Here is a 24148-nt window from a genome sequence, read left to right on the forward strand (position 1 = left end):
GCTGAAACGCTGTGCAATTTGCTAACTATTGGGCTCATCCAAATATCACCAATTTCAAATGACCGATACCGGTGACTTTGAGCGTTGTGAGAGGCTATACTGTGGCTGCGAACCCATTGACATATAACATGCTGATCCACGGAACAAAGGAGAGACTCGGAGGTTTGTCTACGACAAGGTCGGAGCAGTTCTGGAGTGTGTGTGTCAGCAGCGTGCATTTGTGAGTCAGACTGAGGATGCAGAATGTTCCACTGTGGGCAATGTGATTACAGTGGGAGGGGGGATTTCTGTCTGTATAAGAGAGGGAGGTTTAGGCGAATGCCAGCAGTGTGGAAAATAAAAAATCTCAGTCAGAGAATGAGAGAGACAGAGGCTCTGATTGTAAATTCACATCCAGAGTAGCAAAATACAGGTGATTTCTTTATAAATTGTGATAGTAGATCATAATACAATAATAATAATAGCCTTAATAGGCTTAATAGCCTCTTGCGCATGGACTGTGACTGTTTTATTTTATTTTAATTTAATTGATTATTAATGTGAATACGTACAACGTGCTGTACTGTGCTTATTTCGTGGTCACATTGCTTTATTTAAAAAATGGCTCCATCTACAGTAAAAGTCCTTACACACCGGAAACATGACGAATAAGCGATTTGAAAATGTGTCTGCAAATCACCATTCATCAGCAGTCTACATTAATGTGAATTAATCACACAGAATAAACACTCCCGGTGTATAAGGACCTCAACTCTCAATAAGATCACTCTCGAGTGCACTCATTTCCAGACTGCTCCACTCCTTTGAAGAACCCTTTACCCCCCCGCCAAACTCCTCCTTCGGTTCCTGTGTCGGCGACACTTTGCTCTCTGTCGGAATAAAACCTATCTAGCTTCAAGGTGAAGTTTCCCTTGAGCACTGGCTAGGGATCAGCTTTGATGGTCCATTACTGAAAAAAAGCCCAAACCTGACCCCAGATCAGAATCCTCAGGCAACTTCACCTTATACTCCACCATTTCTCCTCCCTTCTCCTAGCAGAAGTTGCCCTTCACCATAACTGCGCCTAGATCAGATGCTCTGGCCCCGGGCTAAAGAATCCTCAGGGGTTTATAAGCAGACCTGATCTTGAATCAGCAGGTAAGAGCAACCTCCCCCACCGGCTCTCTGTTTTTTTTTACTTACGATGTGTCCGGGCAAACCCGGTGTCCCTGGTAACCCGTCGTTGCCAGGGATACCCTGAAAAAAGGAACTGAGGTTGAACTGGTTTGCAGCCAATCAAAAGGCCAGCCACTCCCATCTTACAGTCCACCAATTGACAGGCAGTCTCAATAGGATTAGGGACAGGAGGAAAGCCAATAAAAAACCTTGCCTTTTTTCCTGTTTCTAGAGCGTTGTTAGTTTGCTTCTGGAAACCATTCACCGTTATGTTTTGTCTATGTGCGGTTATGTGTTGTCTACCAGAAATAACACATAACCAGTTCAAAACACTCATAAATCTTTGCAATATTATGTCAAATACCAATTCTGTACTTAACATACTTTATCTCCCCCCGTTCAAACATACTGTAGACTTGTGAGGTACAGTATTAGTTTATATCTTTTCCACAGAGACCTCTGAGTGATCTGAACAGAGTAAAGAATCTCTAACTCTGACGAAATGTAGCGACCTGCACCAAAACCCCCGAAAGTTGGGTTAAGCACCATTTTAACTGCAAGAATTCAAGATAAGCGTGAGTACAATGCATGACCTTGTTTATTCAATCCCCAATCCCTATTTATGAGCTTTTACTTCTTACACCTTAAGTCCTTGGTGATGTACAACTTAGTGACATTTATTTGAAGGTCTGCTCAGATAAAGAACGGATGAAGAATGTCTCTTTGAATGTGTATGGTATGAGTCCATAGTTTTATAAGCCAACCTTCGAATAAATGTTCATGTCTTGACCGACATTACCCAAAGCTTGCTTCCCATGTAGGTTAGTGCATTGTGCACCGTAAGGGTTAGTGCTTTTCTGTAGCCTAGGCATTTCAATTTCATAATCTGGTTCATTTAATGAATTATGAGTATGACTCGGTAAATCATGTCATGCTTGCATATATACACACATATATTATTAAAAGGTATTCACCCCTCAAGTAGTTGCAAAGCTTGCTGACAGTCACAGCAATTCCTACTTTGTCAGCGCTCTAAGCATCATATTACTGTAATGTCCCAGCTGCCCAAGCCAAAAGCCTACATTATGAGTAGCATTGTGATTCAGTTCAGACGCGTGTAGGCTATTCCGAAGCAGACCATATGCATCTCAACAAGGCAGGCGGGTAGTGATGGGTCGTTCATGATCAATTCGTTCAAAAGAACTAGTTCATTGCCGTGAACGAGCTCGTTCACGTCCCGAAACCGCTACATTCACGCTATCGTTCACGCCCCCCTATCCCCTCCCCCCGTACACAGGGCGGGAGGGCGGGCTGTACGCGCGACGTAATAATAACGCTCCCGCGATGGTGTTTTTCACTAGAAAATAGCGCTACTGAACGAGAACGTGAACGAATCATTGCTGTGAACGTGAAAGAAATTGTTAGTTCACTGAAATGAAAGTTTTTCCCCACCACTACAGGCCTTGAGGCTCGTAAGCCTGAGTGAGCTGAATATCCGATGGCCTCGCTCATCGATAAGTGTGCCGTATGAAGTGGCAAGCGGACGGAATATCACCCGTTTACAAATTTAGTTAGCAGGATAGATGGATATCTTCATAATGTTAACACGCAGGCACGCACGTCACTTCCACCCATCGTTTGCCTACGGTCTGCTTCGGGAATAGCATACATGCAGTTCAAACGCATTGGAAGAGCTTCTGTATTGAAAAGAACAACAGACACACCATCACCAACCCCTCAGACACTCTTGTCTTACCTGGGGACCTGGGGTGCCAAATGTGCCCTCAGGGCCCGGGGGACCGGGCGGGCCAGGGGGTCCTGGGGGCCCCTGAAATATAAAAAAACATAAAACGAATATTTGCATGTACATATGAAAGCACTTGCGCACACAAACAAACAAACGCATACACAGAGAAAGAGAGAGAGAGAACTGATTCATGTAGAAACATCATTTTCAAACAAAGTCACAGATCAAACCTGATGCCAATTGTTCCCTCCCTCTCTTCCTGGAGCTCCCTGAAAGAGAAGAGGAGTCAAAATTAGACCCAAAACCGGTGCTTGAACAGACGGCATAGGGAAAAGCCCCCAGTGTGAAATATTATAATAAATAATGCTGATTATGAACCCCAAATGACTGAGCTTGTATGGTATGTGTGTTTTTTTCTCTCTGGCTGTCTCCCCCGTAGAGAATAAGCCTCAATATGAACTCAAGAATAAAGGCTGTCTGAATCTGTCTATATGGGAATGTGTGCATCTGTGTTTGTGACTACTTTAAAGCATGGCGTTTTCCCTCCTACCCCCTGTCGCGAAATAACGATTTTCAAGATGAACTCAAAACGAGTGTAAAGGGGGTCGTGTGTGTGTGTGTGTGTGTACACACTCACAGGTCCGCCTGTGCCCGTGAATGTTGGCGTCGTTATGCAGTTGCACTCTCCAGGTACTCCCTAAAAATATATTAATTACAATAGAAAATCAATCAATCATCATCTTAAAGAAAAATCTAGCCGTTGGGAAAGAACATCATAGACATTCCTCAAGCTGTCATGATTCCTTTATTCCCGTCTTTTCTGGGAATAATCTTTTTTATCATCACACAGATGAAATATAACAAAAACAAAAGGAAAAAAAAATAAAAAATGGTGTCAGCACTCAGCATGCACTTCATCTTTGTTTCAACCATACTTTTCAATGGCCTCATTCCAGCGTATTCATCTACGTTTTAACTTACTTACATACAGTAGCTCTACACAAAGTTCTGCATCAAGATAATAATATTATCTTGATGCATTAACTTCTCAAAAAGTTGTGTCCTTTTGAGAAAGTTGCGGGGTGTTAACATTTCAATTTATCATGGCGAACAAGTACAGTATTGTTTGCAGAGTGGAATGTACAGGAAAAACACAAAATATGAAGAAACAATTAATGCCAACCATGACAGTGTGCCAGCCCCCATATCGACCCCTCCTGCTCTCGAACATTTTTTTGTTTGTTTTTACTTCTCTCGGATTCGGCTCTTTCTTTCCAACTCTATTCTCCCATTTAATCCCTCCAATTATGCTCTCATGCACAGTAAAATCCTCAGTGTTAAATGATTTGATTATAGACTCACAATTCAGTCTCTATAAACGCTTCACTCAACTAGACACTGAGAGTGATCTCGCAGCTTTCATTGCTAAAACTGAGTGGAAAAATTGGAGAGCAAAACAATACGATGATTCAGAGCGGCATGCATCTTTTGTTAGCGACCGTTCTAGCAACTACCTTGCATTTAGAAGCCCCCAGATGTATCGGTAGGCGGAGATATACGATTGACTGGCAACGCCAGACTAATCCATTTGTTCCATTTGTAATCCATTGTCTTGTGTGAGGTTCCATTTGGATACATTTGTACACTAAATGAACACTTAGGATGTACACTTTGCATACTCAGGATGTATATACTGCAGTGGTTCTCAAAGTGAGGTCCGGGGACCCCCAGGGGTCCTTGAGGGGGTTCCCCAGCAAAATTTGAGAAATGCTGAATAGTTATGAAACACAAATCTTCTATGGGGGTCCATGGCAGAAAATAAAAAATTACTTATTTTCTATCAATTACACACCCCATGAAGCCTTGAATTCATGGAGTTTTTTGTTTGTTTTTGTCGCATTCCTAAGCCAATGATTTGATGACCGGCGGAAATATGCTAATGTCTCCAGTAGGAGACTCAAAGTTGACACTTTGAGTCTCCAACGGGAGCCGCCGCCGGTCATCAAATGATTGGCTTAGGAATGTGACAAAAACAAAAACATCTCCATGAATTCAAGTCTCCATGGGTTGCGTAATCGATAGAAAAAAGGTCATTTTGGGGGTGAACTATCCCTTTAGGAACCACTGTTGTCCTGTATTGTATACTAAATTAGAATGTATACTGTACACAACATGAATATTGGATACTCAGCACATGCACTGAATTAACACTCAGGATTTGACTCTATATCTGCACCATCATAGGGCACCTCGTCTCTCTCCCCCTCTCCCTCCTCCACCTGCTCCTCTTTGTCGTGCTCTTCCTCCTCCTCCTCCTCCTCCTCCCCTCTCAATGACAGCGAGGAGCGCCAGGGCTGATGAATGCAGTAATTAATAGTCTCACACTCTCTCTCTTAACCCACTCAATCCGGGATCTGGCATCTGTGTCATTTTAGATTTGAGCTAAAACCATTATTTTATGCGTTGGCTATTCAAAAAATAGCAGATCTACAAGCTCATAGCGCGGCACCGAGTGCCGCGCTATGAGCTTGTATATCTGCTATTTTCTTTTCAAGATTGTGAAAATGTGTGCAAATCTTTGAATATGTATTTTTTTAAGCGAACATTTGTAACTCAAATTTTGCTTTGCTTCTGGGAACCCCCATATTTTGATATGGGGGTCGGCGGCCATATACATATCATTTTGGGGGTCCTTGACATGAAAACGTTTAAGAACCACTGATATAGAAACATACGTTTTTTTCAGAAACCTGTTAGGATTTAGAAGACATTAGTAGATGCGTTCCCTGATTGAATGGGTTATGGCCCCTAAACTCCCCTCGTCTGCCAGCAATAGTACACTTGTCAACTGTTACTGCTACTCCATCCCTGCCCAGAGGCCTGCGTGCGTGTGCGCGCGCGCGTGTGTGTGTGTGTGTGTGAGTGAGTGTTTTACTATACTTGTGAGGTCAAAGTGTCCCCACAAGTATAGTACAATGTGAGATATAGACATTATGAGGACAATCTTCCAGGTCCTCACAAGAGAAACGGTTGTTTTATGGTTTTAAAAGATTTTTAGAGTTAGGATTACAATTCTTAAAAGATTCAGGTTGGGTTTAGTGTTAGGATTAGGCATTTAGAGGTTAGGTTTGGGGTTTGGAATTATGCCCGATTTATACTTAGTTACTTACAGAGTCCTGCACCGACAATAGCAGATCTACAAGATCACAGTAGTGAGCTTGTAGATTCATAAATTCACCATTCTATGTTGATGTCCTCAGAAGTATAGTCTAGTGATAAAAATGTGTGTGTGTGTTGAACCATCTCCTGTGATTACCATCTGTTCCGCCCCTTATCGCCAAACCCCTCAAGACCCTGTCATCCAAACAAAACGGTAGACTTACCTTGTCCCCTTTGGCTCCCTGCAAGATATCACACACACACACACACACACACACACACACACACACACACACACACACACACACACACACACACACACACACACACACACACACACACACACACACACACACACACACACACACACACACACACACACACACACACAGAGAGTGTGAGAGTTTGGCCTTGTTGTTTCAGAAGAATGCTCCCAGGGCATGGAGTTGAGTGCAGATCAGGGGACAATTGATAAGATAGGAGCAGACATGGCCGTTGTTATGGATTGAGGCAGACATCCTTGGTTATAAATGATGCCTAAATCAAGGCCAGTCCCCACAGAAGCTCTGAGACAATTAACAATTCAGACATTAAAGCAGAGGCGACAACTAAAGTCTCTTAAACTTGCAGATACTGAATGAAAAACAGTCCCACATGCTCGCACGCACACACATACATATACACACACGATGCAAGAATAAGAAACAGCAGGCACACAAACACGCACGCACACACACACACACACACACACACACACACACACACACACACAGTAAGAAGGGGTAAACAGTAACACACTCACATGGCTACCATCAGCTCCTGGTAATCCGTGCGAGCCTGAGGCTCCATCTTTACCCTGCGGAGAAAAAGTTAACAGGAAACTTTCCATGGTTTGCATCAAAACAAAACAAATGCCAACCATGTTATGTGACTGAACACAGCAACTATGGACATTCGAGATTTTTGCCTTTTTGCTTTTTTCAATTCATGTGAAAGTAGAGGGCCAGAGCAAAAAAAATGAGGTACGACTTAAGTCAGTCATACCTCAGCTCACTCTATAGGATAATCGGTGAGATTTGGGGTCAGGGAAACGGCCCTGCCGAATAATGGTAGGAGAACTTCCCGGTTCGAGCCTGATCGGGAACAATTGTCTGGCAAGATTATCCGGCAACCTTTTTTTGAGGGGTTCAAAGGTCCAATCGTAAGCCTCTTGATTTGCTCACAGACATTCAGGAACGCCCTGATCATTTTCAGGAATAATGGTCTGGATGATTACACCACTAGTGAACGAGTGAGACCGGGAGAAAGACAAGTCTACAAGGATAGAGAGGTGAAGTGAATGAGAGGACTTTTGACATGGTGGTGACCGATCGAAACAACCCGTTATGGATGCTTTGGACAGCTGAGGCTTGTTGATATGTAGCAAGAATACAACTGTCTGGTGTCTATATAACGTTTGCCACACACACTGTATATTCGTTGCTGTCCAGCAGAAACCAGCTAACTCCATTTTGACGCTTTTTTTCCCCATAAATCAGGGCCATTGAACACTTTTTTGGTTTAGCCGACTCCAGGCTCCACCCCCTTGTCCATTCAGCTGTTCTTATCAATGATGAACAAAACCTCCTAACTCCACAGTTATTCATACACTAATTTCCTGAAAACATTTTGGAGTTCGCTGGTTTCTGCCGGACAGCAGAGATATATTGCTGCGCCATTATTTTTAAATCTTGTAGTGAGTGCATGTTTGAGATTTCAACTTTTTGGAAGTTCTTGAAGTTAAAGGTCTGAGAAATAGATTACACGTCGCAGTGGGATGACCATGTATTTGCTGCGCTGGGTCACATATTTTCTACAGTACATGCAGCACCGACAGTCACCATTGTATACAAGAATACAGGGCAATCTTACCGGGGGTCCCTGCGCTCCGAAACCCATTGGCCCTTGAGGCCCGGGAGGCCCGATGTCTCCTTGGGGGCCCTATGATCAGGGATAATGAATACCAATAAAACCAATCAATGCTTTATTTTATTTTGCATGCACTGTAGAAATGGTACCGTACACTGAATTCATGGTACCGTACCGTTATGCCAGTGGGGCCAACAGGTCCAGGTAGCCCACGGTCTGCTTGAGGTCCCTGGAAACAAACCAGAATAGATTTAACCAACAAGTCAGGCTCTATTAACAGTGTGGATCTCACATCCACATTTCCAGAATTTGGCCAAAGTTTCATCTCAATCCCAACTCCATTGACTTCCACTGTAAATAAAATTATAAAAAAGTGTTTATTTTTTTTAACACATTGAGTGCCAAACACAAGAATTCTCGTGTTTGCAAATACACCCGTCGAGTGCCATAAACGAGAATTCTCGTTTTCTTTTTTCCACAAGGGGGCGCTCTAACGCAACTTAGGAATCATCCTAGGTCCCTGTAAAATGGAATGGACGGGTGTGAATCCAGTCCAAAAAACGTCACTTCCGCCCGCTCCAATGATAAGATCTTGAGAAAAAAGGTCCATATCTCCATAAATTTTTTACAGTGGTGAAAACAAGCCATTTTCGACGCGCGATCACTCTGCAATGGCGGATCGCGCTAGAAATATTATTGTTCCAGTCGATAGACGGGACCCTCGACCATCGCGCACGCATCCTCGTGGAGTCTTCTACAGCTCTAAACAGATCAGCGTAAACGGTAAGAACGCTGGCACTGGATGTACAGTACCCTGTTTTAAAAAACCTCTGGCACTTGATGTGTTAATTAAGAAAATTTTATAAATATTTATAATATATAAAAATGTCACAATAATATGTGAAAAAGCCTCTTCCCGACGGCTCCCCTCCGAGTATCAATGATGTAAAAAAAAATATGCAGCCATGAAAAGTAGGGCTTTGACCTAATAAGAGAAACGCCTGATTTATACTTAGTGGCGTGCTGGTGTCTCATACCGAAAATAGCTGATCTACAAGCAGCGCATCGCATTGTGAACTTGTAGATGCGGCTATTTTCGGTGCGAGACACGTCACGCAACCAAATATATAAATCAAGACAAAACTTACTGCAAGTCCCGGAAGCCCTCTTGGTCCCTCCACGCCCTGTTAAAAGGATGACAAATGCAAAAAGAAGACATGAGAACTACACATAATGATATTACAACACAAGAATTAGACCCAAAAATAACACCGAAAGAGCATGAACAAAAGACAAGAGTTCTGGCAGAGGAGGTCTACACGGTTTATGTCTGTGAGAAAGAGAGAAGTGCCCTGAAGGACTGATCCATCTACACCAGTGGTTTTGAACCCTTTTCATGCCAAGGACCCCTAAATTGATGTACATTTGGCCGCGGACCCTCGTCTGAAAATGTGTTGTGCCATGGACCCCCAGAAGCAAAGATTTAAGTTAAAAATGTTGCTTAACTCACCAGCTGCCAGAGTTATTTCAGATTTTTAGCTGTTGGCTGCCAGAGATTTTTAATTGAAAAACAAAAAGTACTCAGGAGCCGAGATACAGAATTTTTAAGTTTTAAGTTAACAAGGAAGTGGATAGGAGTCTAGATCTTCAAACAATCATATCTCCTAGGTCTTAGGGTCAAATTTAAAAAAAAAATGTTTTTTTTTTTTTTCTCAATAGAACGCATTTATGCGTTATTGGCGGCCAAGCGCACTATTTATTAGATCGCATTAATGCGTTAATGGCGGCCAATGAGTTAAAAAAAAGGATTTGCACACATTTTCAAGATTTTTCAAAAATAGCAGATCTACAAGCTCATAGCGCGGCACTCGCGCTATGAGCTTGTATATCTGCTATTTTTGAATAGCTAAAGCTAAGCGGTTAAAATGATTGTGACGCTATCCTAACTCATTTAGCTGGGGACCCCCTGGTACCCCCCGCCCCAAGGACCACTGGTGGTCCCCGGACCACTGCTTGAGAACCACTGATCTACACGATGCGAGAGAAGGCCTGGCCATCGTCTCCCAGATGGCTCCCCAGCCAGCGGCAGAACCCAGGACAACAGGAGGAATGAAGAGGGAGTTTTTAAAACTAAGCCAAAAGGGATTATGGTTTTGATCCGAAGATTTACAGCCTTATAATCCTAAAATCTGTTGAAGAACGGGGAACTCTCAGACCCTTCTGTTATTACAGGTGACTGCAGTACAGACTGCTAATATCCTGTGTGTTTGCGTGACACATTTGTTAACCCAATAAAACCGGGAACGCATCCGTGTCATTTATACTGTAGATTTGAGCTAAAAAGCATTATTTTACACTTTGGCTATTTATTTTTTTTTTTTAAATGTGTGCAAATCTTTGAATATATATTCTTTTAAAGCGAACATTTTTAACTAAAATCTTTGCTTCTGGGGGTCCCTGGAACAACATGTTTTGAGATGGGGGTCCACAGCCAAATACGTATATTGTTGGGTTAAAACTATGAAAGGCAATGAAATTCAACCAAGAAGATTCGTCTTACCTGGGGTCCTGGCAGGCCAACACCAGCAGTTCCGGCATCACCCTATAGGGGGCGGGACAACATAGATGATTCAGGGAGGGATCACAAGCACACTTGATTGAACCCCCATTCACTATGCAATTACAAAGACTTAATGATAAGTGATTGGCTTCAGTACCTGGCTTCCTTTGGGCCCTGAGGGGCCCTGTGTGCCTGGTAAGCCTGGTTTTCCCTATAAAAGAAAAAGCAAAAGATCGGAAACAAACTCCAGAAAAGGCATCGTGTGCAGGGTTGCCAGATCTGCTTAATATAATTTCTCCGCAAGATTGTATTTGAAAATAGCCGATCTACAAGCTTACAACGCGTCGCATCGCGACGCGTTGTAAGCTTGTAGATCGGCTATTTTCAAAAAGCTGATATATGTTAAAGTGCTCATGTGGCCCATAGTCACTTCTTTTGGGCTGGATTTCCTAGACCTGGTTGCTTTGTTTCTCTCACAGAATCTGGCAACACTGATTGTGTGGTGGTCAAAACATAAAACCATGATTCCATTGTTTGTTTGTTTTTTTTTCTTACATGTTTGCCGGCCTTTCCTTGTCCCTGGGGACCGGGCTCTCCCCTCTCTCCTTTGAGTCCTGGTACAGCCACTCCATCAACCACTGCTGTGCCCACAGAGGGACAGCTGGTACAGGCATCGCCCTATCAGCACACAGCATTGCAAAATCAGCGAGAGAGACACCGCTACAACCTGTCGCACAGCAGATGCCATCATCATGTATGTCCACTGTCCACTCCTCTGGACATGGAATATGGTCAATAACTAGGCCTAGGTCACAACTATTACATAATCGCCAAATGACAATTATTTGAGATGATCACAATTTTTTTTGCATAATTGTCTATCATTTCCATGTGGAAAAATGTCCATACATTTTTCAAAAATTGTGGAAATAGCAGATCTACAAGCTCAAAATGCGTCGCGATGCGACACGTTTTGAGCTTGTAGACCGTCTATTTCCACTATCAATATATATTTTTTTAATATAAAGTAATTAAACGTGTATGTCATTTGTCATATCTGCCCTGTGAAACCTTTTGTTTACAAAGCCTAAAAGCCAAACCGAAATGCAACTTCTATTCATAATGTTCCAGTGTTCGACAGAAACACAATGAAATCGTTAATCGCAATTATTTGAGTGACAATTAATCGTCAAGTAAACTTTGTGACATAATCGTGCCAATAACAATAACATTGTCAACCCATGCTTTCCACTAAGCATGGTTTATAAACAATGGAGGTCATAGATTATGATATGCTATGCTGTTTGGCACAACTACAACATTACTTAGTCATAGCAGTATTGTAATTGTGTGTTGGTAGCCATCACACATAAGTACCCATGAAATGGTTCATTAGCTTTGCTGAATGTTGATAGTACTACTGTAGGTCAAACACAAGTTTGATTGTTAATCCCAATCAAATTAATAAAAGTGGGGGGAAAGAAGTAGACAAACGGTCAAACGGTCAGAGGACATGACATTGTGCCTTAGAGGCAGTACATGATTTGTTGACTAGGGATGGCCCAAATGTCGCCCGTTGGTGCGTTGCCGACGACAAATTATTTTTTTAAACCAACGCAATCTAGTTGCAATGCAAACTGTATAGACTGTAGAGCTAATATGCCTGTCAGTTTAACATAAAGGTGGTTCTAGATTAGGCATTTCTATCAGAATCAATAATAGGGTAAATTGGTAATTGTCCAGATGAGGCGGCGACCAGAATCACAATGTACATTCAGGGTTGAGACGTGTGGTGCATCATGTCAGCCGCCTCTCTGACCTTGAAATTATGAAGACTATCTAAACAAAGCAAAATTATTATTAATAATAATATTAATAACAATATGAGATCAGACAACACAAAAGACAACCCAAGGTTGTCACATTAATATTAATATTAACCAAATGGGTTACGAGATGTGTCACAGATAAACTGAGACAAACTAGAAAAACTCGCCAAGCCGGGTTGCCTACCCAGGGCAAGCACATTTTGTAAGTCAATCATAGCCAATTGTAATGGAATACGAAAAAATCTGACAGATAAACCTTGATCACAATTCGTGTTTTGGACAGACTTTGTAGGAGTAGTAGCAAGAAGTGTGTTATTGATACAACGCGAAATGGTGTAAAATGTAGTATATCTGTCACAAAAGGCTGTGGCCTATATGGGGAGTTTCGTCATGATCCACGGAATCCAGAGGATTGTCTTTTTGATAGTACCTGTGGTTCACCTACGGCCAATTAGAAAGATTTGGGGTGGCCTAATAAAACCTTTTAGCTCGAGACTCAAAAGAGAAATTTGATATCTCCCCGGGACCCAAACTAGCGAAAAGCAGATCTCCAAGCTCTCACAACGCGTCGCAATGCGACGCGTTGTGAGCTTGGAGATCTGCTATTTTCGCTACTTCTTAAACGTTATTTCTTTCTTCTTCTAATGTATGAACTTTCTTGTATTTTTTATATTAATTATACATTTTTATTTAGTTTTGATTTCATTCGTTTTTAATTCATGATATTTTTTAAATAATAATGAAAAACTAAAAAGTTAATTTCACTCGTGACCCAAAAAAAATTTGTCCGGGACCCACAAATGGGTCAAATTGGGAACCACTGGCCTAATGGGAATGTGCGTGCAAAGTTTTCACACCGATCGGTCGAACGGTGCCGGATATTAGCTGCTCACAGACACACGGACGGACAGGAACGAAAACAGTCTCTCCGGCCTTCAGCCGTCTTGGCCTCCTGGCGGAGACAATAAATTGATCTGACCCGGCAGTTCAAGCATTACACTTACCTTCTCTCCCTTCAAACCCGCTGCTCCATCTCGTCCATACTCTCCGGGCAGTCCCGGGGCTCCCACCGCTCCGTCCAATCCAATGTCTCCTTGCTCTCCCTGGTCTCCCTGGCAACGGTGAAAAATGATCATGATATGCCCTGACGTTCACCTCAGTACGGTTCACACACACACACATTGTTTTTTCAATTTCCTTTATCTCCATTCTTCGCTTTCATCTGCTGTAGATTCCTTCTAGTTCCCTACTGTAAACCAAAGTATTATTATCACCAAGTTAAGTCAAAAGAGTTTGAAGGTTGTTTAAGGTAGCGTGACTCCTTTGAGGACACTTTTCTATTAAGGAGTAAAAGGATTCATTTTCCAAAAGACTTTGGGTTCAATGAGGTGGATGAGTCTTTCAAATAGCACAGTCGCTGCCTAAATTACGGCAGAACGCCTGCTCTCCCCTGACGTTATTTAATCTGATGCGGAATGATTTTCCTTACAGATATTCTCGGTCCATCAGATTATTTAAGTGAGTATCCCTGAAGGCCGAATGGGGATTTAAAGAGGTCTAATTTCTCTGTAGACATTGGGTTATTCAATAAGTTATTTCATGTTATCTGGATGGTTATAGAATGCAAACCAGATACAAATCATATATTTGTTCACTGTTGATAGTGGACCGTACATAAATTAATTCATATACTGTATATTCATTGTTAATAGACTGTACATACAGTATACTCTGTGTTCGACTGTTAATAGATATTGCGTACTGTATGTCCACCAGTATACTCATTGGTGATCGAGTGTAGTTAGAATATGAAACAGAAAGAATAATAATAATAGACAATACATTATGTTCACTCATTCAGAGATCCAGTGCAGTTATCTATTTTTACTTATCTTTATTCTTATCCATCTTGGTTTGGTTCTTGAATCTTACTCTTACCTCTCCTGTGTTTCATTGTCACTACTGCTTTGACACCTGAATTTCCCTCTAGGGCTCACTAAAGGTTTATTTATGTTTTTATTTGTATTTTTCAGGCATATAAATTACCCTATGGCATCATAGTTGTGGGATTTCTAGGACGTTAAAACTCTTAACTCATTCAGTGCCAATGACGTGTTTTATGTGTTTTTTTCCAAAAGGCCCAGAGTGCCAAAGACGTGTTTTAAGTGTTTTGGTGTTTTTCCACCAGATGGTGCTGTTCGCCAACTCATGTTCACCACCTGAGTCCCTCAGAGGCACAGAAGCAGAAAAACCATGTGATCACAAAAAAGAGACACCACGTCGACTTCCGAAAGAAATCTTTTTAGGGGCGAAACCACCCCTCATTCAACTGCCCACAGCTATGGAATGGACGATCGCGGCGGCACAATTTCTTTAGAATAATATTCTATGATTTTTCAAAGGTGAGTGAAAACACTCGAAAATCGCTGGCACTGGCAGCTATAGACAATGTTCTTTTCTGGCACTGAATGAGTTAAATGTGGAATGAACTTGGCAAAGACAATTACATGCCCTTGATGTGAGAATGTAGCATTGAAGGATTTTTTTGAAAAATGTTGTTAAGAAGGAACTTACTTTCACTCCCTGAACGCCAGCGAGACCTGGAGGGCCCTGCATAATGTAAACAAAGAGCAGTGCAATGAAAATATGAACATGGAATACAAACACATGCAGATCAGAGATAATCTTCCAGTTCTATGCATTTCCTCGATACCTTCCGGGGGGGGGAAGCGATTGTGTTGACACAAAAAGGACACGCACCGGGGGGACATGATGCAGATATGAACTAAGCCAAAAGGGATTGATTAGACTTGCTGATATAATGCCGTAGTTAACAGGGAAATCCCTGTATGACCATAATTGCATAATATTGTATGCATTATGGTCGCTTTGCTCTTCGGGTGAGTTCATTGGTTAACCCGTTAAGACCGGGAACGCATCTGTGTCATTTTTTGATTTCTTTGGCTATTCAAAAATAGCAGATCTACAAGCTCATAGCGCGGCACCGAGTGCCGCGCTACGAGCTTGTAGATCTGCTATTTTAGAAAAATCCTGAAAATGTGCAAATCTTTGAACATATATTTTTTTAAAGCAAACGTTTGTAGCTCATATCTTTGCTTCTGGGGGTCCCTGGAACAATATATTTTGAGATGGGGTCCGCGACCAAATATATATTATTTTGAGGGTCCTTGACATGAAAAAGTTTGAGAACCACTGATATAGCAAGTTTTTTTTTTAAACTGTTGGGATTTAGAAGACAATTTTGTAGAATCGGCCTCAGATCTAAATGGGTTAAAGTCATTTTCCAAACAAGCTAATCGGTATGACTGTAGAGTACAAATAACTTTGGGATCAGCATAATGTGTTTTATAATACACCCAGCCCTTTATTTGCCCCGGGTGAGGGGAGTGATAAGAGATGGAGAAAAAAAAGGAAACCTTCCACTGTTCACAGTATGGCTGTGTACCAACAATGAGTGAGGGAGGCACGCCAACAACACGCCTTCTGTATTCAGAGCCAACTCAGTCTTCTCTCCACACTGTTAGATAAGCCCTGTGGGACTATAACGTTTCCTTCACCAGGGCAGTTCCTCATTAACAGTAATGGTAATCTATTAATTTAACCCATTAAAACTGGGAAAGCATCAGTGTAATTTTTGATTTATTTTTTGCCATATTTTATACTTTGGCTATTCAAAAATAGTAGATCTACAAGCTCATAGCGCGTCACTTCGTGCCGCGCTATGAGCTTGTAGACCTGCTATTTTTGAAAAATCTTGAAAATGTGTGCGAAACTTTGAATATTTATATTTTTAAAGCGATTTATTTTTACTCAAATCTTTACTTCTGGGGCTCCCTGGAACAAAATATTTTGAGACGGGGGTCCGCTGCCAAATACATATAATTCTGGGGGTCCTTGGCATGAAAAAGTTTGAGAACCACTGACATGTTATAACATTTCAGAAAACTGTTAGGTTTTCTACATTTGTAGAATCGGCCACAGGTCTAAATGGGTTAAAATGTTGATCAAATGTTATTTTCTAATAGTGTAAATAAATGGCATGCTGCTATGGGTGGTTAACACATTATCACCCAAGATTCATTGTTCCTCTCCTTAGCCAACCACGTGCAAAGCTGCATCATGATATACCTGCTCTCTGCAGGATAAGCTCAGTGTCTATGATGAATGTGCAAGTAATCATCTATATAAATTTTTTACTTATTTTAGGATTCCAGAATGATTAACAGTAAATCTGAAACTGCATCAGTTCAAAGTATGATATCATCGCTGTTGGGCAGACACTATTAAAATAAATCAATGCCATATTTTATACTTTGTTGTATGATACAAGAGTAGCAAAAATAGCCGATCTACAAGCTCACGAGGCGTTGCACAGCAGCACATTCTGAAAAAAATACATTTCCCATGAATGGCCAGGTTGAAAGTGGTTAACCAATGAGCAGTATTAACAAGAGCTTGTGACTAAATAACAACTACATTGGAACACATCGACGACGACATGTTGTAACTGTTATTTACGTAATTTTTGTGTCTTGTTAAAAAGTTATGCATCAAAATTAGGTTTGAACCATTCAGAGCACTATACGACACTCTTCATATACTGTACGTTAGGCTGAACTAGCTGGACAGCGACCATGTTCCCGACCATTAACAACAGACAGAACGACCTCACCTGTCTGCCTTCAACTCCGAGCCCTGGAGGGCCGGGAGGCCCTGGGGTGCCTGGTTCGCCAGGTTTGCCAGCTACTCCCTCTGGCAACTTGAAATCGGAGGGACCGCCGCCAAGCTCGGAGGGCTGGCACATGCCACACTGGCCCTGGGGAAGGGCACACGGGTCAACCATGGCTGGCACACAGGGACGGACAAGCTCAAAGACACACAGGGGAATACAGCCTTAACTCATACCCACCTTGTCTCCCTTGAGGCCAGGATGGCCCAGACCAGGCAGCCCTTGGTCTCCCTGTGGAGAAAAAAAACACAGAAACAGCAGGTTGAAATAAAATGGCAAGGAATGAGAAATGGCATCAAAATGCATCTACACATAACATTGTACCCTTTTCATTCAGGCTGAATGCCCTGACACCATCCATTAAAAGATGTGAATCACTGGTTTCTTTCAAAACTAGCCTGAAAAACCATCTATCAGGAGACCACAAGGGGAGGTAAATGCAATTTCCCATAGAAAGGAGTAGGTGTCATTCACTGCTGACGTTTTCACTTTATCTCATTGTCTCCGCCAGGCCGAAGGTATGGGGGAGAGTAGGTTTTACCCCCTGTCCGTCCGTCCGTCCGTGTGTGTGTGTGTCCGTCTGTCACCAGCACCCATAGGCTAAGCTTTGCAGGACGTGCTGCAACCTGACCTGGCGGAGACCTGTGCTCCGAGGAGCACATCTTCTATTTTGTACATGTATTATTGTGTTATTTTTCTATGCTATGTTGATGAATTGAATACATAGGACCACAATGGAAACATGTCCCCAGGAATTTTTTGTGTTATCCTTTTAGCCTTAATGTCTGACTGTACCTTGTGCCGTTTAAATTTCTGACTAATAAAGTATTCAATCAATAAAAAAAAAACATAGTTGTCTATACTAGCCCCCTTGCTTTTCCCCCTCTACACACATACAGTATACATGTGTGTGTGTATGTGTGTAGGGGAAAAGATACAGTATAGTCCATATTCACACGGCGGCCATTTTGGAATTTAACATTGCGTTGCTGTGGCAACTGGGGTGGCAACTGGGGCAATATGGCTTAATGGCAATATGGCCGCCGTGTGAATATGGTCTATAGGCCAACACTCTTCTAGATGCTGGGACTCTTCAGCACCTCGTTCAAAAAAGCTATTCAATTGACAACAAAACATACAATGTTGAATGTTGATTAGCACTATGAGCACTCAGAAAGCAGCTCCTTATGTACCCGGATAATGACAGTGTTATTACACTCGTGGCCTCTCACCTGGGTACCCTTCTGTCCTTCCTTGCCAACGCCTCCCTTGGATCCACTTTTTCCCTGTCATATACACACACACACATTTCATTCAGACGTCAGAAAAAATATATAAAACGATCACATTCAAAGAGATAGTTTTGCCATCAAAGAGATAGTTTTGCCATCAGCTACATTACTACCTGCACTCATCATGGAAAGAACGAAAAATAAGTTTATCTGAATACGTGAGTTAAAGCTGCAATCCATAACTTTTATTTTATATATATATCATTTTCATCCCACGATTTTGTAACCCATTTTTTCACCCAGTGCCAATGCCTAAGCTGTAATCCCGGGCGCTACTCTCCCTCTGCCACCCTGGGGAGAGCCCCGAACTGAGCTCATGCCTCCTTCAACAATTTCTACTGCCAAGCTAATACGGAAAAGCCTGTTTGGGAATAGAAGGGCAAGAACGGACACAAACTGCAAACACAGTTGTGTTAGTTGTATCCTTTTAACATAATCTACCATACAGATCGTTCAAAATAATGTTTTATTCACACACAAAAAAAATCAGGATTGCAGCTTTAATCAAATGAAAAATGGATGGGTATCATTTTAATTATAAATGCTCATGCCACAGCGAGGTGCACCCTACAGGGAGATGTCCCCTGATGGTTCTGCTTTTTTTTGCTGGTTCTGCTACCTTAGCGTTTTATTAATAAGACACACACTGAGCAGACTCCCCTGCAGTAGAGGCTTCTTGGGGCCTAACATTAGTCTACCACTGTGATTATGTCCCTCATGGGTTCCCCCGTTTAAAAACCATATTCAGCATCCCGCACTGGGTGAGCCCTGCACACCTGAACACTTGTTAAGCCATTCAATCCGGGAACGCATCTGTGTAATTTTAGATTTGAGCCATTTACCATTATTTTATACTTTGGCTATTCAAAAATAGAAGATCTACAAGCTCGTAGCTACGAGCTTGTAGATCTGCTATTTTTGAAAAATCTCGAACATTTGTGCAAATCTTTGAATACATATATTTTTTTAAACAACATTTTTAACTCAAATCTTTGCTTCTGGAGGTCCCCGGGACAAAATATTTGACAAATGTTCGCTTAAAAATATATATTATTTTCAAAGATTTGCACACATTTTCACGATTTTTCAAAAATAGCAGATCTACAAGCTCAATGAGCTTGTATATCTTGCTATTTTTGAATAGCTTAAGACATGTAAAATGACAGAGATGCTGTTAGGACCAGTTTATAATATCTGTGTACAGAGATATATATTATAATGTGTGTATATAAGTTCTTTCTTTGATTTGTATTCATTTAATTGAATTCCTGCAATGTATTAATCCAATGTGTAATATGTCTGACAGTCCTTATCAGCTAGTAGAATTCCACTCCACTGTCTCCTCCTTTCTCCTGTCTTTTGATAATAAAGTGCTTGGCAGAGGGGAGGATGCGCCATTGTAAGTTGGGATCGTGTCCAGTGAGATACATGGTCGTTTACAATCCTCGTACGAGTAAAAGAGATCTCGTGTGTCACGTGTCTTTCTTTATCTGTGTGTGATCAAACAGCAAGGGGGTTTAAGATAACGATCAAGAACCTATCATTTCACTGGTCCTTCGTGTCGGATTTCTACGTCGTTTTTGGAAGAGGAGAAGAGGACGCATCGCAAGTCTATCGATAGCCAGAGATCTGAGAGGGTCCTGCAAGCCCTGGGGTGTAAAGTCGCACCAGGCCGGTGTTCACCAGTCCGAAATCTTCTCTTCGACGAACGACTGCCGAAATCTGAACGTGATCACACGCCTATAAGAAACATGTAAGTGTGGTCCTTGTGTGGACATATTGTTGTTATTACTTAGGTGTAATATTGACAAGTGTGGTCCTTGTGTGGACATATTGTTGTTATTACTTAGGTGTAATATTGACAAGTGTGGTCCTTGTGTGGACATATTGTTGTTATTACTAAGGTGTAATATTGACAAGTGTGTTGTAGTTGTGCATAGATAAGCAACTACAGTTATAGTTGTGTTGTAGTGGCGGGGGCCACTGCATTTTATTAGCTGCAAGAGTATACTGAGAACGAGTTTTGTGTGAGTTCAAGAGAGAGTCACGGTAGTTAATAAGATAAAGAGTCTGATTAACTCCCTCCAGAGGATTCAGTGATTTATCCTCTGGGGCAAGTCGACACGTGGTGGACCTTCCAGGGCATGATCCTTTTGTCTATGTTTAGTCTATATATCTTGTATAACCCCCATAAGACTCTCAGGGGTGTACGGTGTGTGGTTTGAATGTGATAAGTTAGCTGATCCCCTGGGCTAGTCCAACACGTGGTGAACGTGGTGAATTTTTGGGTGTGATACAGTTTTTGACCAGTATACAGCAGTGCCTAGAAACGTTGAAATACACTTAGTTAGGATAAGAACAAGATATTTACAGTGAATAAAATAATTTCTACACATTGAACAGAACATTATAAGAACCACACATATTTAAGTTTTCACCCACATAATAGTAATTGACTGCTAATATGGAGAAGGAAAAAGAAGATACAGGTGCTCCTGTGAAACAAGTGATTGTAGTCGATGTTACCAACGAAGGAGATAAGCCAAAGCAGGGCAAGAAGAAAGGCCGACCAAGGGCCCCCAACTCATGTTTTAGGTGTGGTTGTATGGGCCACTTTGTGGCTGATTGTAGATCAAGCACAACAGTACATGGATGGGATGATACGAGGAAAGAGAAAGGCCAACCAAGGGCCCCCAACTCATGTTGTATATGTGGTCGTAAGGGCCATCTTCTCTTCGGACTGGCTCTTTGCGAGTCATGCAATATGTATGGCTGGGATGATTAGAGAAGAGAGAAAGAGAAGAAGGTAGGAGGCTGTGCGCATTAGAGCGACAGCGAGAGAGAGAGAGTTTTGTAGTAAGAAGAACATGTTTTGTTTTGTCTAAAAGATGTGTAAATGAGAGAGTGGATTGTGCATTTTTTTTCGTGATCTGTATGAATTGCCCCACATAGATGCAGTAATCATTTAAACATTTCAAAATTCCATGTCGTGGTGCACAACGACATGGAAGGAGTGATGTTTAAATGAGAGTAAGAGTGTATGTATGTGTGTGGATGAATGTATTTTTTTTTAGTAACAACATGAGAATCACAGTACATGGCAGTACAGTCCACCTAGAAGTTATTTTTCTGCATGAAAGGAGGAAGAGAGAGAGTGTGCATGTGTGTTCAGGTGTTAGTGTACATGAATTGTAAGTGAATGTGGTGTTTGGGTGTAATACATATGTACTATATGTAAAGTGTGAAGGGTAGCAACAGTAGTGTGAACAAATGGGTTATGACGTGCGTGTGTGCTTGTATACGTGCATGTGTGTAGTTTCATGTACCGAAAAGACTGTGTGTGTTTGAAGCATGTGGAATGACGTCACTTACGTTGGAGAGTGTCAGGTACTGTGTGTGTGAGAGGAGTGAGTGTGTCTGTCTGACTGTCTGCATGTGTGTGTGTGTTCACATGTGTGCGTGAGAGAGAGAGAGACAGAGAGACAGAGACTGATTACTGGAGTGTGTGTGTGCGCTCGAGTGAGCCTGCCTGTGCGTGAGTGTGTGAGTGTGTGAGTGTGTGTGTGTGTGCGTGTGCGTGTGAAGTCCAGCCAAGAAAGAACAGGAGAAGCCCAAATAATTTTCAGTTTAGAGTATTTTTACTCAGTTTGGGAACTTTAAAGTATCTGTACAAATTTTTTAAGTATTTCTACTCATTTGAGTATTCCACAAGGGCTTGTTAAGTCCAGCCAATTTCTCAAGGGAGATAGCAAATTTTGAGGCCACGTTTCTCAGTTGTCTCACGCTATCTCTTGTGTTGATTTATTTTTGGGAGCATCTCCCACACGTGAGGTATGTGTGGAAAACCACAAGTAAGCTCTTAAAGCACTTACAGGTCACGGGCAATAAAGTATCTAGCTTCCTAGGCCACTCACTCAGCATGCACAAAAGCCCAAGACTAGAAAGTTAGACATGATGCCAAGATGCATTTTCTACTTTGTTTATTTTTTTGCTGCACAGTAGACTAGCAGAGGCACTTTTACGCCTGGGAAACGTTTATGTAGATAAGATAGCAAAGGAACCTAGTCGCGCTTCAGATGGGAGTTTTTATTTGTTATGTCTGCCACCAGTGACACAGACCATTTCACACTTAGGATCTGAAGTTGAGTCATGACCATAGGTCATATCTCAAACAGGAGGGATGGTACACATATAATATATAATTAAGCAGCATTTTCACACTTATAATTTTCAAAATTATGCTACACAGTTTTGTACATGTTTTTAGACAATGAAAAGGTAACGAAAGGCCATATGTAAGACTATTATTTCCACTTATTGAAAAGTGATGATACTGTAAAACTAGATTGAAGTACAGATGTGTCAAAACGGCCATAGCCATAATGCATCACATTAGTGGAGCTTTACATGAAAATAGTCCAAAGTGCAAATTATCTGTCTAGTCTTTTCTCTCTCCCTACAGGGACTGAAGCACTGGTGATCTGCATGCCGTGATAAAGATCATCAAGCGAAAGGACCAGGACCAACTCTGCGCTGAGAGGGTCCGTTCCGAGTCCTGGTCACCAACACAATTGCTGTGAAACGTGTTATTTGGATCCACAAAAGGCCACTGTAAATTGGTTCGAACATTATCAGACATTTAAGTAATAGGAGTGCTAAAGCCAGCAGCGGGTGGGGCCGAGCTGATAGCGCTACGGTCAGACCCAAACCTGGAGAAGACTCCCATTAGAATAATCCCCTTCCCCATTCCTATTACACTTAGAATTGCACCCCTGGTATTTTTGTGAGTTTTTTAATTTCTATGAGTGTATTATATATTTGTATTATTAAAGTTACTCGTAAATCGAGGAGTGTTGACGAAAATGTTTCTCACCGTCTAAATCTAAATATATATAGGTATATTTTTACGCTAATCAAATCGCTAAGACTAAAATGTGAATGTTTATGTTTGCACACATATAAATATATCTGCTTCACACAACTGGTCATGAGAAGTGACATGCCTCGAAATCCAATATCGCTGGTGAGCCTTGGGAGAAAATGACTTTGAACTAACAGCAGCTATTTGCCGTGTAAACCGTACCATCAGTTGAAATACGCCCTAAATAGCACTGTTAAGCCTGTATGTCACTCGGGAGCCTAACCTTTGTTATGTCCACGCTGGCTCTGTGAAGAAGGGTCAGATCAACGAACACAATTGTCAACAGACATTAATGCTGACTCCCCCGTGTTTGTTTAGATCAACTAAGAATTGGAGGTTGTAAGAAAAATACAATCTCACTGGTAATCCCGTGCCAATAAGGTTGGTTTGTCTCTCTTTCCCCATCTTGGAGTGGGAAAGCTTATGTTACGTGTAGAGACAATTAACTATAGACGTAGCCTGTTCCTCAATGCTACAATGACCATGAAGAGGCCCAAAACCGTGAGTTTGAGTCAGCGTCGTTAATGGCCGTCCAGAATAGATGGACTCTTGACCTTTTGACTGCTGCGAGTGGAGGGGTCTGCGTTTCTGATAAAAAGGACATGTGGTGTTTTTTTATTTCAGATGACATTAATTCCAAGAATGTTAGTGACGCAAAGCAAGACCATTAGTGTATGGTCAATGAAAAGGTCGTGCAGACATGCGGCGTTGTCTCAGACTGATGACGAGATTTGTCCCAAGTGCTCCACTCCACACGAGAGTGTGTATTCCTTTCAAGCCCTATTTGAGAGTGACATAGAAAGTTAGTCCCAAGGCCACTGGAAGCG

General features: G+C 41.8%; 1 protein-coding gene across 1 annotated transcript in view; it reads right to left on the reverse strand.

Moving 5' to 3' along the window:
* col16a1 (collagen, type XVI, alpha 1) overlaps positions 1–24148 on the reverse strand; it is a 141399-nt gene that overhangs the window by 40890 nt on the left and 76361 nt on the right. The window contains exons 26-42 of the mRNA XM_080441983.1: positions 18341–18394; positions 17289–17339; positions 17052–17195; positions 14933–14968; positions 13363–13470; positions 11085–11207; positions 10687–10740; positions 10530–10571; positions 9118–9153; positions 8145–8198; positions 7973–8041; positions 6864–6917; positions 6286–6303; positions 3540–3599; positions 3133–3171; positions 2912–2983; positions 1183–1236 (exon numbers count right to left, since the gene is read on the reverse strand). Of these exons, the coding sequence (XP_080298109.1) occupies positions 1183–1236; positions 2912–2983; positions 3133–3171; positions 3540–3599; positions 6286–6303; positions 6864–6917; positions 7973–8041; positions 8145–8198; positions 9118–9153; positions 10530–10571; positions 10687–10740; positions 11085–11207; positions 13363–13470; positions 14933–14968; positions 17052–17195; positions 17289–17339; positions 18341–18394 (1068 nt within the window). The remainder of the gene's footprint in view (positions 1–1182; positions 1237–2911; positions 2984–3132; positions 3172–3539; positions 3600–6285; positions 6304–6863; positions 6918–7972; positions 8042–8144; positions 8199–9117; positions 9154–10529; positions 10572–10686; positions 10741–11084; positions 11208–13362; positions 13471–14932; positions 14969–17051; positions 17196–17288; positions 17340–18340; positions 18395–24148) is intronic.

The sequence above is a fragment of the Gymnoscopelus braueri genome (assembly GCF_963280865.1).
Source record: "Gymnoscopelus braueri genome assembly, chromosome: 11".
In the NCBI taxonomy this organism is placed as follows: domain Eukaryota; kingdom Metazoa; phylum Chordata; class Actinopteri; order Myctophiformes; family Myctophidae; genus Gymnoscopelus; species Gymnoscopelus braueri.